This window comes from Alligator sinensis, unplaced genomic scaffold (genome assembly GCF_000455745.1).
Source record: "Alligator sinensis unplaced genomic scaffold, ASM45574v1 scaffold300_1, whole genome shotgun sequence".
NCBI lineage: Eukaryota > Metazoa > Chordata > Crocodylia > Alligatoridae > Alligator > Alligator sinensis.
The window spans coordinates 177,288-194,821 of record NW_005842240.1 but is presented as its reverse complement, the minus strand read 5'-3'; the positions used below and the strand labels follow the sequence as shown (position 1 = coordinate 194,821).

Below are 17,534 nucleotides of genomic sequence, written 5' to 3'. Positions count from 1 at the left end.
GGAGAGCAGCCAGGTCTGACTGGTAAGACTGTTGTGAGGGAAGGGGTGTGGAGGGGGTGCAGATGACACTGGGGAGGCCCCAGCAGTGGGGGAGGGAGTGAGGCTGGGGCTGGATCAGGTGCTGTACAGCCGAGGCAAGATGTGGGACAGAGCCGCAGCTCATCCAAGGGGTGTGGGGATGGCTCCCACTGCTGCATGCACCATGGGTTGGGGTGGGCTGCCACTGTGGGCTGGGGCCGGGATTGCGCTGGTCTTTTCCTGGAGGAGGGGCTGGGTCTGTGTTTGGGCAGGCAGTGGCAGTGCTGGTAGGGGGAGCTATGGTGAATTTTGGGGGGGCTGCAGCCCCCCACCCACAGGTCCCCTTCCAGCACCACCACTACCTGCCCCAAGCACAGCCCAGCCCAGCCCAGCCCCCTGCCAGGAAAATCCCAGTGCTGCCCCAGTCCCAGCCCCAGCCCGCAGTGGCATCCTGCCCTGCCCTGCATGCAGATCCAGGGGGCACACAGTCCCCCATACCCTCCCAGGTGCGTGCAGCAGCAGGAGTCGCCGCCCTGCATCCCCTGGACGAGCTGCTCATGGCTCTGTCCCACACCCCACCCTGGCTGTACAGTCCCTGCCCCTGCCCCTGCTCCAGCCCCACTCCCTCCCTCACCTTGATCTACCCCCCGCCCCTTCCCTCCCTCCTGTTAATGGTAACATTAAAAACAAGAAAAAAATATAAGGGGGTACATGAGCTGAAACTCTGAGATCAAAGGGATACACTTGTTAAAAAAGGTTGAAAACCGCTGATCTAGAAGTTGCCAATACTAACCTAGCATAAGGGAATACAACACAGTCCCTTTAAATAAATTTGTGAGCCCTTGTGTGGGGCTCACCATATTCTGCATTTTAGAAGCCAGCAGAAACTAGGTCAAGCTGTAGGATGTATGTAATAACCATTTCAGGTTTGTGTCATTAGCACTCATGGTTATTTAGAACTCAGCTATCCTCAGATGATTTATTTATAACATTTGTAAAGAGCAAAAGACCCATGTAAGTAACAAAAAGAAGAGGAGCAGAAAGGAGATCCCATCCAAAAAGCACCATAAAAACACACCTAGCAAGCTAGGCCATGGAGGAAAAAAAGAGATTCTTGCCTGCTATTTGCAGCTGGAGTTGTAGGCAGAAATGAGGAAGGAGCAGCAATGGGCAGCTGGAAAGACCAAAAGGATAGCGACAGATAGTAGAAGCTGGGAAAACCAAAACTAAATAGATTATGTTCCCTTGCTTGTAGGTCATGTTACTTTACATGTCCTCTCCCTGATGCTTAATGTAACCAGTGGCAGGACTAAGAATCCCCTCTCCTACTACCCTTGTAACAGCCACTTAGGAATCTTGCATCTTTGAAATGTGCTGCCAAACAGAGACTGGAAACTAGCCCTTGCTTGATCATGTATAGGTTTTAATCTTACTCCCCGCCTTTATAGCCTGTCTAGAAAGAAGTGGCAGTTCATTATTTCATACTGTAACTTAATGCTCAGGCTTAACAGCATAGGATCACTCTCCTCCATTTACCAGGGTCTTCTGTTCACTGGAGGTTAAGGTATTAGAGTGTTATTTTTAAATATACTTCCAATGCTGAAGAGTTAAAAATAGGCTTCTGCGAAAATGCCAGTGAAGAGCACAGTAATTAGTTAAACCTTGTTAGACATCACAAGAAGGTTATAACTCCTCCCAGAAAGAGGCATAGTAAAAGCAGCTTTCACAGGGATTTAAACCTAGAAGATCAGCTGCGCGGTCACAGTGTGAAGAAGTTTACATTACAGACAACTTTGGAATAAATCAGCTTGATTCAGCTACATGGAAGTTACAAGAGTCACTTTCTTTATCAAGATGTTCATGTGAATCCTGTGGATTTTTTAGTTTAGAGAAATCACCGCTAAGGAAGAAGTTTAAAAAGATGGAGCTGGGAAAGGCAAAACTTCTGAGAACTGGTCTTAATGCCTTGTATCAGGCCATACATCCTGTGCATGGTATAGCCTGGACCGATGGGAAGCAAGTGGTACTGACTGCTTTACACCTTCTTAATGGAGAACTAAGATTTGGTGACTCAAGTGTTATTGGGCAATTCGAACACGTTCATGGGCTTTACTGGGGTTCATCTGCTGCAGATGCCCCAGCTCTGCTGGCTGTTCAACATAAGAAGCATGCCACTGTCTGGCAGCTTGGCTATAACACTGCAGAAAAAAACAAGCTCCTGGCTTCTCAGACTTGTGAAATTAGTGAGCCATTTCCCCTGCTTCCCCAGGGGTGTGTGTGGCATCCCAAGAAGGAGATCTTGGCTGTGCTTACTAAACGGGACACCTCAGTTTTACATGCTGTTCGTTCTGATAACTCCAGGGTTAAGGCGGATATCAAGAGTAGCGGTCTCATCCACTGTGCATGCTGGACTAAGAACGGTAATCGCTTGGTGGTTGCTATAGGCAGTACCCTTCACTCTTATACATGGGATGATACTCAGAAAACCCTAAATGCTTGCTCCTTTTGCCCAATATTTGATGTAGGAAGCTACATCTGTGCTATAGAAGCTACTTTGGATTTCCAAATTGCTGTAGCCACTGAGCTTCCCCTAGATAAGATCTGTGGTCTAAATGCAGGAATTGCATTTGATGTGCCATCTGGCATGGAAATAGGTTCTTTATCTTCCCCGTCTACTCTGGCCTTTGGAGATGAGGAATATTCTATATACCTAAGAAGAAAATCAACAGATTCAGAAAGATCAATAGCTGTTGAGTCAGTAGCTTCTTCTTCATCATGTCCTCCGGAGTTAACCCGTATCCTTGCAAACCACAGGCTATCTGATCCCAGTCCTCTCATTTCTCTGAGACGCAAAGAATATATCTCAGGAAACAGGCAAGACTCTTCATACCTAATTTTGGTGACTTTTGAGAGGAAGGTAACCACCACCAGAAAAGTCATCATCCCAGGCATTCTGGTCCCTGATATAGTAGCTTTTGACTTCAGAGCTCAGATTGTGGCAGTAGCCTCAAATACTTGTAATATTGTTTTGGTTTATTCAGTCACTTCTTCCTGCATGCCCAATATTCAACAAATCCAGCTGGAGAAAAGTGAAAGAGCAAAGGGCTTGTGCTTCTTGACAGATAAATTCTTGTTGATTTTGATTGGAAAGCAGAAATTCTCGGAGTCTGCTCTCATTCCGTGTTCAAGTACAGACAAGTACATTATTCGTTTAATGATTAAAGAATTAATATTTGAAGAAGATTCTTTAGCAATGCCTGACACCAGCCAGAATGTACTTTACAATTTGGAATCCTCAGTGACTATACCTGGAAAAAGAAAATGTTTTGAAAATCTTGCCACGGAAGATCAACCTTCAAGCCGGGAGTTGCTAATACCAGGTAGTACCATTATTCACTCTCCTAGTGGCCGGAGAAGACTCATAGAATTGAAGTCCCCTAGTTATGAGCAGAGTTCATCATCGAGTGTGAGTGATCTTGAGGAAAAAAGAGTCCATGGTGACTCATCACCAGTTGCTTTAGAAACTTTAGATGCCGAACCAGCTAATCGGTCAATGGCTATTTTTGGAGTTGAGACCTCTGCCAGGATTTCTAACAGACAAGATTCTCCTAAACCTTCTCAAGAAACTTCTACTTCTCCTAAAAATAGCAACTCTTCAAGTGACAGTGGAGAAAATCACATACCCAGGAATCTAGAGAGACTGTGCAGCAGCTTTACAGAATTACAACTGCGTCTTTCTGAACTAATAGAGTTAACTAAAAATGGGAAGAGGTTCTCTCTAACATACCCATCTTCTCAAGAACCACCTTTTGTTCATATCACTTATCAGGTAACTGTTTTATTAACTTACTGATGTTCTCATCAGGTAACTTTTTCTTTAAAAAAAATTCTTTTTAAACTTGTTGAAAGGCATGTGGCTGTCTCTAGACTCCAATTAGCAAGTTTCATCTGTGGTCAACACTGGATTTCATTCAAACTTATAAAACAATTTGTCATTGAAGAAGTAATTTCAGGAGATTCTACATAGGAAATTAGGGTCTATTCTTCCCTCCTTGCTTAGAAGTAACTGCAATTGAAGTTAATTGGATCTGCATACTTATAGAGGAGCAAACTTCCTTAACACTGTTCAGCTACTGTGAAAAAGCTTTCCATGTTCAGAATGGAAATGGGTTCACAAATAGTTTTTCTGCATACAATACTTATGTATCCTTACCTACAGTCTCCCAGGCCTCAAACATGGGTTCATATCCAAATTTGAAGGCAGCCAGAATCTCTGAGGGGCTGAAACACAACTTTGTGTCCAAACTTCTCAAAAATGCAGGTGGGGATGATCTGAACTTTGTGATTAAGCCCATCTCTAATTGAGTCTCTCACTAAGCATCTTGGTTGGAGCCAGGCATTTTAAATGTCTATAAAATACCTGACACTTTAAATTACTTTTTTACAAAAGATAAGTCACAATATGCCAGATCATCAAGGCTTTATCCGTTTGTTATTCAGACAAAAATTACATTGACTTCAGTGAGAGTTTTATCTGAACAAGGATAACAGGATTAGGTTCACTATTAATTATTCCTATGGGTACTGTTGCTGTTGCTGCTACTACTGCTAAGTATTTCTGAGGCACCTTTCAAATAGTATCTAGGTACCAATTATACATTTATTTCGGTTTATTGTTGTTTTTAAAACTGTGAGTATCCATTAGTGTAAAAGGCATTCTGGAAATACAATATGCGTTATTATGTAGTAATGTTAAAAAGATGTGCCTTAAGGTTAAATTTCGGTGTCAAGAGTGTAGTAATGACTTCCTTTCACGTTAATGAGAGCCACACGCATGTCTAAGACAGGAAATCATTATTTTACTCAATCATCATTTATTATGTATTAGTAATTATTTATTTGATATTTTAGCATTTCCCAGTGTATTAAGCACTCAGCATAAAAGCAACGCTTTTGATCTGGATTGGTTAATAATTTAACTTGAATACATTACATTCATTCTAATGTAGAAAACGAACTGTTCTAATATACCGGGACAGCTCCCTCTGCCTTGCAGAGATGGGACCAGCCCCCTGTGCCTCCTGCCAGCCTCTGGCTGGCACCTGGAGAAGCCTGGAGTTCCCCCTGGCTGCTGCAGGGAGGCAAAGTAGGGTAGGAGAAGCCCTGGACCGAACGGCTCCCATCAGAAGCAAATTTGCTTCCGATGGGTACACATTCAGATGTGTGCAGTAGCACATGTGTAGATGCCAACCAGGAGCAAATTTACTCCCAGTCAGCCCCACCACCGGGGGCCACCTTCAGGCTAGGCCATGGGGCTTCTCCAGCCCCAGGGCTGGGGTGGCTCTTTGCCTGCCCCAGGCTGTCCCTCAAAATGCTGCAGTGACACTGGGGCTCTAAGCCACCTGTAGCCAGCCTCTGGCTACTGGATCCCACATTAGTGGCCCCAAGCCACCAGAAGCAGCCTACCTGGACCCCAGTATTGTCCCCCTGGCACAGCCCCACCATCTGCTTGCCTGTTCTGCACTCTGACAAAGTGCTGGGCACTGCAGGCATCTGCCCAGGCCCATCAGCACCCAGACTGTTGCATGTAGCCCCTAAGGGCCATCAAAGGAACAAAGCTGGTGTTGTCCCCAATGCCACACACAACCTCCCAGGAACATAACCAGTCCCAGGAGGAGATGACAGACCTTGTGGCACTGTGGGGTGAGGCTGAGGTCCTGAGTGAGTTCATTTGGAGCGGGCACTCCAATGCCCACATCTATGAGGGTCTGTTGGGATGCATGCAGGAGCAAAGGCATGACTGTTCAGTGCGGCAGTACCACATAAAGGTCAAGGCCCCACGGGTCAATGATGGGTCAGTGTCATGGACCACAACTGCTGGTCAGAGGCTGCCCACAGATCCATGCCCCCTTATGAGGCAGGCAGACCAGATCCTCGCACTCTGGGACCCTGGCCAGAGCTGCGCCATGTATTCTAGCATGGATGGCCTGCCTGAGCCTCTCCTGAAGTCTGGTAGCCGTAATGAGGCATCAGTGGGCGAGGGCCCCTCGGGGCACCAGGAGCCCATCCTACCGGGGTCCCCACCCCTAGCATTGCTCAGCAGCTCTGGCAGCCTGGGCCAGTGCCTGGCCCACCAGCTCCAGGTATGCAGGCCAGAGTATATTCAGTCACATTAATTGCACATGTAGACATACCAACTGGGCGTGTCTGCATGTGCACATTTAATGCGCATTAGCCCAATTTAAGGCACATTAAGGGTGTGTACCTTAAAATGGCGATTTAAGGCTATTTGAGCCTAAATCTGATACCTGCATAAAGCAGGTAGTTATCAAATTTATGTGCAAATAGTTAATCACATTAGCAAATGTATAGATGTGGTAATGAACATTAACTCAGTGTGTGTCCATTGACTTGGGACTAATTTTAGTCCCAAGTTGGTCCACATACCTGTGTTAATGTGCATTAGCACATACACATGTGGGCGTGGACCTAAATCATCTTAATGCACATTAGGCTAATGCGCATTAAGTTTAGGCACGTGTAAAAGCACATGTAGACCATAACGTTAGTTACAGTGACTATAACTCTAGTGTAGACTTTATTCATATTCTCAGCTGGGTCTTTAGACCCGGCTGAGACACTGGGGCTCTGAGCCACCTGTAGCCAGCCTCTGGCTACTGGATCCCACATTAGTGGCCCCAAGTCACCAGAAGCAGCCTACCTGGACCCCAGTATTGTCCCCCTGGCACAGCCCCACCATCTGCTTGCCTGTTCTGCACTATGCCCCAGCACTGGGCACTGCAGGCATCTGCCCAGGCCCATCAGCACCCAGACTGTTGCATGTAGCCCCTGAGGGCCATCACTGTCCCCTGCAGGGATAGTGTAGTGTTAAACACAAATCCAAACTGCATTTCTGTTCTTCTCTTTTTATACATTAGAAGTACTTACATCAAGCATGCATCATTGCCCAGACATGATCAATCCTGTTTAGTGCCATGTACCTTACAATTTGCTGATTAGAGAACTTATTTAATTACAACCTTCCCACTTGTACCTATTATACCAGGTTTGACGGTACCCTCTTATGTGCTTTTTTTATTTATTATACCAGTGTATACTGATTTTGTCCATCTCAAGATAAACATCTTGAATAAATTCCAAATGTTCTGATGCACTCTGGTGCTTTGTAGAGTACTTCAAACCTGCAGGTTTCAACTCTTACTGTTCTTCACCTGCCTTGTAGCCTACAGGTTCCAGTCAGGTGCTGTGTTCGTAGTGGGAAAAATCAGGATGTAGCCTGGATGCCATTAATCTCTCTCTATGGCATACATTCTACACCAGTAGTTCTCAGCCTTTATAGACAGAAGGTACCCCACATTAGACTCAAGGTAGCCCTCAGAAAATGCCAGCTATTACCTTGCACTCTTTTTGACTATGAGAAAAGCAATATAGCCATTCTTCTGTTGCAATGAACTCAAAAAGACCACAGGCAGTCAAAGTGTGTTTGACACTATAGATTCCTGTTTGAAATCTCTGTGTTTATCTTGTGTAGGTGCTTGCACACCTAATAGCGCTAGTATTGTACAGCACCCCTTGGCAGCCTTAAAAGGATCTTATGGTACCCCAGAGTAGTGCAGCACCCTAGCTGCGAATCACTGACTGCGTCTAAATGAGATGCTTACTGCACAAGTCTTACTAGAGCTACTGCGCAGTAGTGGCACAGAATGACCTTTTCATGACATTTACTACTCAGTAGCCCAAGACTACTGTGCAGTAGCACCGTGTCATGTTTTCTGCCATGCACTGGGCTGTTCCCACCGGGCCTGGCCTGCACTGAGCTCGGCAGTGTCGCTGGGAGCAGGGGTTGGGGGGGCTACGGCCCCCCGTGGCCCCACTCCCAGCACCACTGCCGCAGCTGCCCAGTTTGAGCACAGCCCAGTCGAGAAGAGCCTGGTGCTGCCCCGGCCCCAGCCCACCTTGCCCTGCCCCATGTGTAGATCCAGGGGCACGTGCCCCTCTGTGCCTTCCCGGGCTGCATGCCCCTCCCTTTACCCCCTGGATGAGCCACTCGTGGCTCCGTCCCCCATCCTACCCCAGCTGTGCAGGGCCTGCCCCTGCCTCAGCCCCACTCCCTACCTCAGAGCTGCTGCAGCTGCCAGCACTGCCCCGCATTTGGCGAGGGTACATGCCCCCCTCCCCGATCTGTCCGCAGCAGAGGCGGGTGCTGCTGCAGGCTGGGCTTTGTGCCCTGGGCCCTGCTGCACGTGCCCCCTGGGCCTCTGCCCCTTCCCTCCTCCACCGACTAACTTGCTGGGCTGGGGCAAGGCGGCGCACACACACATGCATGCACACATTCAGCCCCCACAGTCCAGGATTGACTTCAAGATGCTCCCAGATCTACCAATCAATCCTGATAGACCAGTTGGTGACCACTGCTGTACAATGACTATGTGGGCATCTGAAAACATAAAAGGGAAGGTTTAAACCATGTTAAGTACAAATAAGAGTAAATGATCAACTGCGGATTTTATGTTGTGACAATCATAATATGCACAAGTCTTCCAGTTCATTTAAACAAACAATAAGACAAAGCTGAATCTAAATTAAGTAATCATTTAATTACCTATGCATACTGGGTAGGTTACAGGAAAATGGGATTTTTTTCTAGTGCTACAGTATTTGTGTGCTCTGGAAATATCACACTTGTGCAGTAGTACCAAAATTTATAGCCTCTGAAAGTCACAGCCATAACAGAGAGACCTGATCACTCATGCTTTGGACATGTCACTACTACAGCCTGGGCAATAACATCCAGGCTCCAGAGACGATTAAATCATTCATGCCTTAACTTCCTGTACGATTGTTGCATCATGTAAAGACCAGATATTCAGAATAATGTGGGAGGGCAAAGAGACACAGTAACAAGGGTATTGTGACATAAATTTAAAAAAAAGCGTTGAATAATTGGTTATGGATTTATTTCACTTTCTTGCTGCAATGAGATATTTTATCATTCAGTTTCCTTCTAGAAAAAAATGACAGTTGCAAGATAATTAACTAGCTTCATTCAAAAGCTAATTATAGCAGAAAATTAGACCAATCTGTATTTGAAATGACTGACATTTAGGCACACTTCACTAAAAGGGATAAGATTCATCTGCTGTGCTTTAAAAGAACACCATTAAGCTCACATTTTGTTCTCAGGCAGTATTGCGTCAAAATCTATCTCAGCAACAATGTATATCACAACATTAACCAAGAAAATAAATCTTTTGGGCAATTAGCCATTATAATTTCCTGTTTAACATTCACCAGTAATGTATACACATCAATTTATACTTTTATAGCATCCTTCATAAAATGTCCCACATGATACTTTGCTGCTACGGTTGAATGTAAACTAAGCAAGGACTAAGGAAAAGAATAGAGAAAATCCAGATAAATAGGAAGAAAAAACTGTGACACAAGCGTATGCAATACGGAAAAACAAGGAGGGAAGTTAAATATGGAGCCAGGGCTGGAGAACTGAATGAGTAAAGGAGTAGCCAGATACTAAGCCAGAAATATTAGCTGTAATATGTCCATAAAGCATCCTGAAATCAGGAGGACAATTCTGAATTAGACCAAGCAATAGAAAGGAAGCCATGAAAGTGATGGAAGATAAAGGTGATATGCTTCTGCTTTCTCGAGTGACAGACGAGTCAGGAAGCTTTAAGTTTAGAGAGCAGAGATTTAGGAAGACCATAAAAGAGTGAACTGCAGTAGTTAAGACAGGAGGTGATTAATGCACATATAAGGCTTTAAGCAAAGGCAAAGTAAGGACAACTTCTGATAATGTTCTGAACCCAATCAGCAGCAGATACAAAGACGCAAGAGATGTGGAAGGGAAAGTCTGAGGCCAATGATGACTTCCAGATTTCTCATCTTAGAATCAAAGTTGAGACCTGAGTTAAGAAAAGTGGTAACAGAATCAAACATCATGGGTGTGTCCAGATGTGCAGGCACATGCGGTTTGTTGTGCCACAAACCTCTTTGTGGTGCCACAAAATGCACACGTTGCATGTTAAACTATGTGCAGTGCTGCTAATTTGCAGTACAGGCACAAAATTTCCTACCAGGATTTCCTGATAGCAAAAAAAAACCCAAAAAAACACAACCCTGGAAAAAAGGAGGTGCAAAGCATGCAGAAACAGCATGTACTGGAACAAATGTGGAGCTGGGAGAGCAAGCAGCCCAGGGCTACCTGCTCCCCCATCTCCACATGCTACAGAGCCCTCGTGCTAAGGCACGCTGTGACCCAGCCACAGAGCAGCCGGCTGGGTTGCAGTGTGCCTCAAGAAGGGGGAGCAGATATCTCTGGGCTAGTGCTCCTCTGTCTCCACATGCTTCAGTGCAGGCAGCTCCACAGTAAAGTTGGGAGTGTGCCGTTAGTATTTGTGCCACAGCAAGCGCGTGTCCCTGCTCGTCTGGACATAGCCAATCAGGGCAAAAGAGACTTCTTACCTAAAATAGATTTCACAGCCTCTGAACATTCACTTACAGGATTATTACCATGTGGCCAACAGCTAACAAGACAGGCACATAGAAAGCTCAGAATCCTATACTTTATGTTTCAGATCTCCCTGTGTGGGATATGTGCCATGGCTGCATTGAGAGCTGAGGGCACTTGGGGTGGCATTCTATTCCTTTGTGGTCATCTAAATGGCTTTTTTTCCCCCCTACATGACATTTTGGGCATTTATGCCCAGGTAGGAATTCTATTGCTTTAAGACTGTGTGCATAGACAACTATGTATGTACACAGAGTAGCGTGTACAGTAAGCTGTGCTCTGGTTATGTATGTACCTGGCGACATACATGCGTTCCTCCATGAATATGTAGTGGTATCTAAGACCTGAAAATCAGGAGTCCAAAATGCATAACCAAAGGGTACTAGACTCCAGCGGGAGAAGTAAGGAGGACTTCCTGTATTTTGTTCCTAATGTGTGAGTGACTTGGAGACTCAGGTTTTAGGACCCTGTAAAATGGTTTTTGCATCTATTTGTTGTCTCATTGCATATGATGATATTGAACAAGGGAAAAGGGCAGGATGGCTAATGGGAATGAGGGAATGTCAGTGAAAATTCACACATCCGAGATTGAAAATTCAAAGGCCATTTGTACATGCCACAAAATTAGTCTTTAAAGCAGCTTAATGCCCTTTTGCACCGCTTTAATGGTGCAGCTATTTGTATGGGTTGGCAGCGTAATGCACTTTAATGGCGGGGTGTTTACATGTGCTGGCGGCGTAATGCGCGTTAAATGACTTTGGGATGCAACAAAATAAAACATCTCCGAGGTGGTTTAGTTTGCTGTGGAGGGAAGCACCGGGGCCCGTGCATCTCAGGGGCTGTGCAGACAGCCTGTGCAGGCAGGGTCCACTAAAGTAAAAAAAAAAGTGGCGAGCCTGGGGTTTTTTTTGTCCCCAGAGCCTGCCTGCCTGTCTGCCTGAGCTGCGCAAGGGCTTGGTGCTTCCCTCCGCAGCTTCAGGGCCCTCCGGGACTGCTCAGGCTGGGTGCTTGTGGGCAGGTGCCACCTGGGGGGCACCACCACTGCTGTGGAGGGAAGCACCAGCCCCTTCCACCCCTGACAGCTTAGGAACCGCTTGGCCTGCTGGCAGCTCGCCCCCCCTTCCCCGCTGCCAGAGAAGCAGGTAAGGGTCGGGCCCGACCCTTGTGTACATGCTACGGGGGTTTACTTTGCCTTTAATTGAAGCGGTGTTTCTAAAGACCCACCGCTTCAATTTCGGGAGAATTAAACTGAAGTAAACCCCTGTGGCGTGTACAAATGCCCAAAGAGCTCAATTCAGTTTAACCATTTGGGCTGGATAATATCCATTCCAGGATGCTGTAAGACCTGTCATGTAAAATTGCAGAATCTAAAGGTAGTACCTATATTTAAGGAATAAAATGTGATTCACATAACTGCAGGTCTGTTAGTCTGTCCACAATTAGCATGCAAAGCTTTAGTTCAAATTTTAAATCAAAGAGATTGTTGAAAATGTTAAAGACATGATATTACCAAAGGTAGATCATGCCAAACTAACCTGATATCCTTCTTGGACAATAAAATTGATTACCGATACAAGGGAAACGCAGTAGACTTGATTTATCCAGACATCAGTAAAGTACTTGATATAATGCCACATGAGAAATGATAATTTTAATTGGAGTAGATGTGTATTAGTAGAAGTATTGTAAGGTCAGTAAGGAACTGTCTAAATGGGAAACAAAAATGGATTGTGTTAAAAGGGGAACTATAGGCGTGGAGTGAAGTTACTAGTGGATGTCCTCCTGGATTGATTGGGACTGATCTTATATTTCATTGAGGACCTTAGCACAAAAAGTAGGAGTGTGATAATGAAATTTGCTGATATAAAATTTGGGGGCAGGGAAGAGAGTTGCCAATAAAGAGGGGCAATAGACTATAATACAGGAAGAATGTGATGACCTTGAGGACTGGGATAACAGAAAGTGGTTGAAATCTAATAGTACAAATTGTGAGGCTATGCACTTAGGGAATAACATGAAGAATTCATGCTATAAGCTAGGGTCTCATCAGATGAACCAATTTAGGTGAAGAAGACTTTGGTGTGTTAATTATAGATGATTACGATCTGCCAGTGTCATGCAGCTGTGAAAAGGGCAAATGTGATCCTAGGGCATTATAGGCAAGGTACTTCCAGCAGAGGCAGGGAAATTTTAATGTCAGTGTATCAGGTACAAGACCTCATCTGGAAAATTGTGTGCACTTCTAGTCACCTATGTTCAAAAAAGATTACTTCAGACTGGCCAACATTAATTTTGGGCTGGATCTCAGCAGATGGGTTATAGCTATCATAAGAGTGAGGTTTTGGAACTCCCTGTTGGATAGCGGAGACATAAAACTTCTAAGGTGCAGCTGGAGCAGTTGATGAAAGAAATGATATGATGTAGTTACTTGTGACATCCATGAGCAGAGAGAGGTAGTTGGCCATGTTAGCCTGAAGTCAGCCAGAAGGCAGGGTAGATCTGCACCTTTAGAGACTAACTAAAAAGGCTATATATACAGAGCACAAACTTCCACGATCACAGGTTCACATGAAAGCCAGCAACTAGGTTCAGTGATACAGGAAGTCCCTCCCAGCCTACATTCCTATATGTTTTGACTGTAAGACTTTTGGGGCAGGGACAAACTTTTTTAAAATCATAGAACCATTGGTTTGGAAGGGATTTCAAGGCCCATCAGTTCCAAGCCTCTGCACAGATGCCAGAGTCAACTGTGCCTAAACCATCCCAGACAGATGCCTATCCAGCCTTTTCTTTAAAATCCTGTTTTATACAGCACCCAAGGAAATGCAACTCTATAATTGCAGCCCCTGAGCACTACAAGCAGACAAACAGTATATAATAAAAATAGCTAAAAATCAAAAAGATCAAGTAGGATGAGAAAAATTGATTTATCATAAGGAATATGTATAAGATTATCATAATCTCAGTGGGAAAAGTAATTATCTTTGGAAAAATAATCTCAGTTCAGAGACAAGGGTTAAAAAAAAAGGCTAAAAGCATGCAAGGATGTTGTGCCAGAAGAGGTGGTCAAGTTAGCCTCTGCTCATAGGGCCTGCCCCACTGCCCCTTGACCATGCGAGTGGCCCTCCTCTGGACCCTCTCAATGCTAGCCACACTCCTCTTGAAGTGCGGCACTCAGAACTGGATGCAGTGCTCCAACTGCAGCCTGACCAATGCTGCATATAGGGAAAGGATCACCTCCCTGTACCTGCTTGTAATACATCTGTAGATGCATGACAAGGTGCGGTTAGTCTTACTGACTGCTTCCTCGCATTTGGCGGCTCATGTCCATCTTGGAGTCAACAAAGACTCCCAGATCCCTTTCTCCCACTGTGTTGTTGAGAAGGGTGTTCCCCAGCGTCTAGGTGTGTTGCTGGTTCCTTCTCCCTAGATGCAGCACCTTGCACTTGTCTGCGTTGAATTCCATCCTGTTCTCATCCACCCACCTCTGTAACCTGTCTAGATCCAGCTGGATTCTGTCCCTCCCCTCCAGCGTGCCCACCTCGCCCCACAACTTGGTGTCATCAGCAAATTTGGACAGCATGCTTTCCATCCCCACATCCAGATCACTGATAAAGATGATGAACAGTACAGGCCCCAGGACTGAGCCCTGGGGGACTCCACTGCCCACATCCCTCCAGGTTGAAAATGACCCATCCACCACCACTCCCTGGGTGTGACCATCTAGCCAGTTTGCCACCACTCAGACCGCACAGTCATTAAGTTTTTTTTAAGAGAATGTGGTGGGAAACCATGTCAAAGGCCTTCTGAAAGTCCAGGAAAACGACATCCATCCCAACACCCGCATCCAGGGACTTTGTGACCTGATCATAAAAAGAATCCAGGTTAGTCAGGCAGGATCTGCCCTCAATGAACCCATGTCGGTTGCCCCTGAGCATTACCTCCCCTGCTGGGCCCTTGCAGATGTGCTCCTTGATAATTTTCTCAAAGGTCTTCCCAAGGACCGAGGTAAAATCAATGTGCTTAAATCAATCAGTGCTTAAATCAATGTGGTTACTCAGAGCTATAATAATATACATCTAAATGATTTAAAACAGAATGATAAAATGGTAATTTCACAAAATTTGGAGGAATTCTCTTTTTTATATTTGTAACCCAGAATAGGTGTATGGCGAGCTGGGGCACTGAATGAATAGGGAAAGAAAGGAAATTTGTTTTAGAAAGTATGCTACATGGTACAGGGAATGTTGCTGTAGCAAGAGGTTGATGGAATTACAAGCAGCAAGAGAGCACAAAAAGAAACTAAGAGATGAGTATTAAAAGAGATTAGAAGGCATATATTTAGCCAAAGGTTAATTAGTATATGGAACAGATTATTAGCCACAAAAGTAGATGAACTGTGAACTGATTAAAAAAGAAGTTTGACATCTTAAAGAAATATCAAAGGATAAGAAAAGCAAATGCTAGCAAGAACAGGCCTTAAATTATGGTTAGGATAGATGACTCCTGTCTTTCAGTCCCAAAATGTTATAGTGCTACCCTCGGTTTCATAGTAAATATGCAAAAGGGAAACGTCTAGGGAGGAAGTGAACAGTATATCACTTAAATTAGCAGATAATGTTAATTTATGAGGTGTTGCAAACACAAATGATGCTAGAGGAAAAATATAGAAGTTTATCTATGGAATGCAAGAAAATATGGGCAGGAAAAAACAAAATTAATTTCAGTAGAGAAAAATGAAGCCGGATATTTAAAGAAAAGAAGACTCCAAGTCAAATATTTAATAATAGCAGAGTCACTTGAAAAGTGCTAATGCTGAAATTGATCTCCAGCAGGCAGCAAATTTTCTATAACCATCTGTATCAATTACACAGCTGCATAAACTTTACGGTCATCAGCTGTTCCATATGCTGTGCCCCTGGAGCTTTTGCAACCACCAGTGCAACCCCTGAGGAAGCTATGGGATTTCTTAGTTACCTAATCAGCACAACTTTACAATGCATCTCAGCAACCAGATTTGTACAGATGGACTATACATGAGCCAAAGGTTCTCTGCCTCTGAAACATCCACCTGTACAACTGGAACTAAGGGGACCATCATAGTGCTAGGCTTTTATACCCTTTCATTTCTGAAAGAGGTGATATATGATCATACTCATATGATCATATTCAGTGGACTGATGTTCTATTCAAAAGGGGACAATAGCTTGGGTTGATAATACTGGTACACACATGCATAGACAAATATAGAAAAGTCCCAGGCATTACAGATGCAAAGTTTGTTTCTGAGCTGGATATGAAGGAGCCCAAAGGAATTAGTCCCTCTGTAGTTGTGGGTGGAGAGACTGTGTCTAGAACTGAATTTTAATAGAGGTACTATATAGAAAGACAATTTCAGCAGGTACAGAAAAGAAAAATCAAAATGATTAAGAAGCTGGAGGGAACATTTTCTTTAAAAAGTATTGTAATAACTAAGGAAAAAAGGTGCCTAGAATTCTAACAAAATCTTTTCTTTCATATGCATTTGTCTGAAGAAATATTTCTCTAATGGAGCTGTTGCTGAAGAAACAAAATCTGTTCTCCTTTGTGACAGCAAGATCCACCTGAATTTGCTCCAGAGGCTTTTCGATCTGCCCGTTGTTGAAATGAAACATGGTATGTTCTTTTTATTACTGGTGTCTAGGTTACACCCCAAATTTTCAATATGTAGGATGCAAGTGAGAGGCAGTATCTACAAGCTGTGAAAAGCATTATACGGTAAATGTGAAATTGCTACAAGGATTTCAAAGCTTCTTTTCTGATAAGCTCTTGTTTTCCTTGCCTAAAACATGGCAGAATGTCTCTTGAAAACACTTAAATGCTAAGTGTGATTACACAGCTGTCCCAGAACTGAAGCAATCTGTTAGATGCCTCTGCAGAGGGAGGCAGAGGAAATAACCAGGACAAGCTCTTTGGGAAGAGGGATACCTACTTTTAATGCCTTTGAGCATCTTGCTCCACCCTCCTTTACTCACATGCCACATACCCGATGATATGAAGGGGGTAGAATCATTTGTAGGATATAAAACTTTTATTCTGGAAATTCTGGGGATTAATTCAGTGCAAAATAAACACAAGGACTTGATGTCCTAGTTGGCCAAATTCCTCTTTGTACCTCTCTGCAATGATTTATTTGTAAAGAGGATGAGAAGCCAAGAAAATCCTATCCCCACATTGGTCATTGAACTATCTAGTGCAGTGATTCTCAACCATGGTGCCATGGCACCCTGGGATACCATGAGATCCTTTTAAGGGTGGCATAGGGTACCATGCAGTATTAGCACTGTTAGGTATGCGAATGCCTCCATGTGATCCATGATATAATCATAGAATCATAGAAGATTAGGATTGGAAGGGACTTCAGGAGATCATTTAGTCCATTTTTTCTCAGCCCATGGGTCACAAGAATATATGAAAGGGCTGTGAACAAACATTAAAAATGGATTTTCCTTTAAAGAAGAAAAATGTGAGAAACCGTGGCTTTTCCCTTGCAGGCTGGCAGAGTTCCAGGTGGCAAGTGGCTGCTTGGGGCCTCCCATGCCCCACACACACCCACCCCCTGACCCACACACTGTGGGGGCTGGGACCTGGGGAACGGAGATAGTGGGTCAGGAGTGAAGGGCACTGGGTTGGGATTCGGCCATTGATGTTTACAAATGGGTCCTGGCACAAAAAAAGGTTGAGAAACACTGATTTAGTCCAACCGCCTGCTCAAAGCAGGACCATCCCCAGCTACATCATTCCTTCCAGGGCTTTGTCAAGTTGGGCCTTAAAAACAGAATGCAATTCAACAAGGAGAAATGCAAAGCGCTGCACCTAGGGAGGAAAAATGTCCAGCATACCTACAGCCTAGGAAATGACCTGCTTGGTGGAACGGAAGCGGAAAGGGATCTTGGAGTCCTAGTGGACTCCAAGATGAACATGAGTC

The 17,534-nt window shown here is 44.5% G+C and overlaps 1 protein-coding gene across 1 annotated transcript in view; it reads left to right on the top strand.

Annotated features, from left to right (window-relative positions):
• The first annotated feature begins 1,939 nt into the window (after window positions 1-1,939).
• The window catches only part of LOC102368794 (WD repeat and coiled-coil-containing protein-like), a 29,341-nt gene continuing 13,746 nt past the window's right edge, over window positions 1,940-17,534 (top strand). The window contains exons 1-2 of the mRNA XM_006027401.1: window positions 1,940-3,847; window positions 16,102-16,222. Of these exons, the coding sequence (XP_006027463.1) occupies window positions 1,940-3,847; window positions 16,102-16,222 (2,029 nt within the window). The remainder of the gene's footprint in view (window positions 3,848-16,101; window positions 16,223-17,534) is intronic.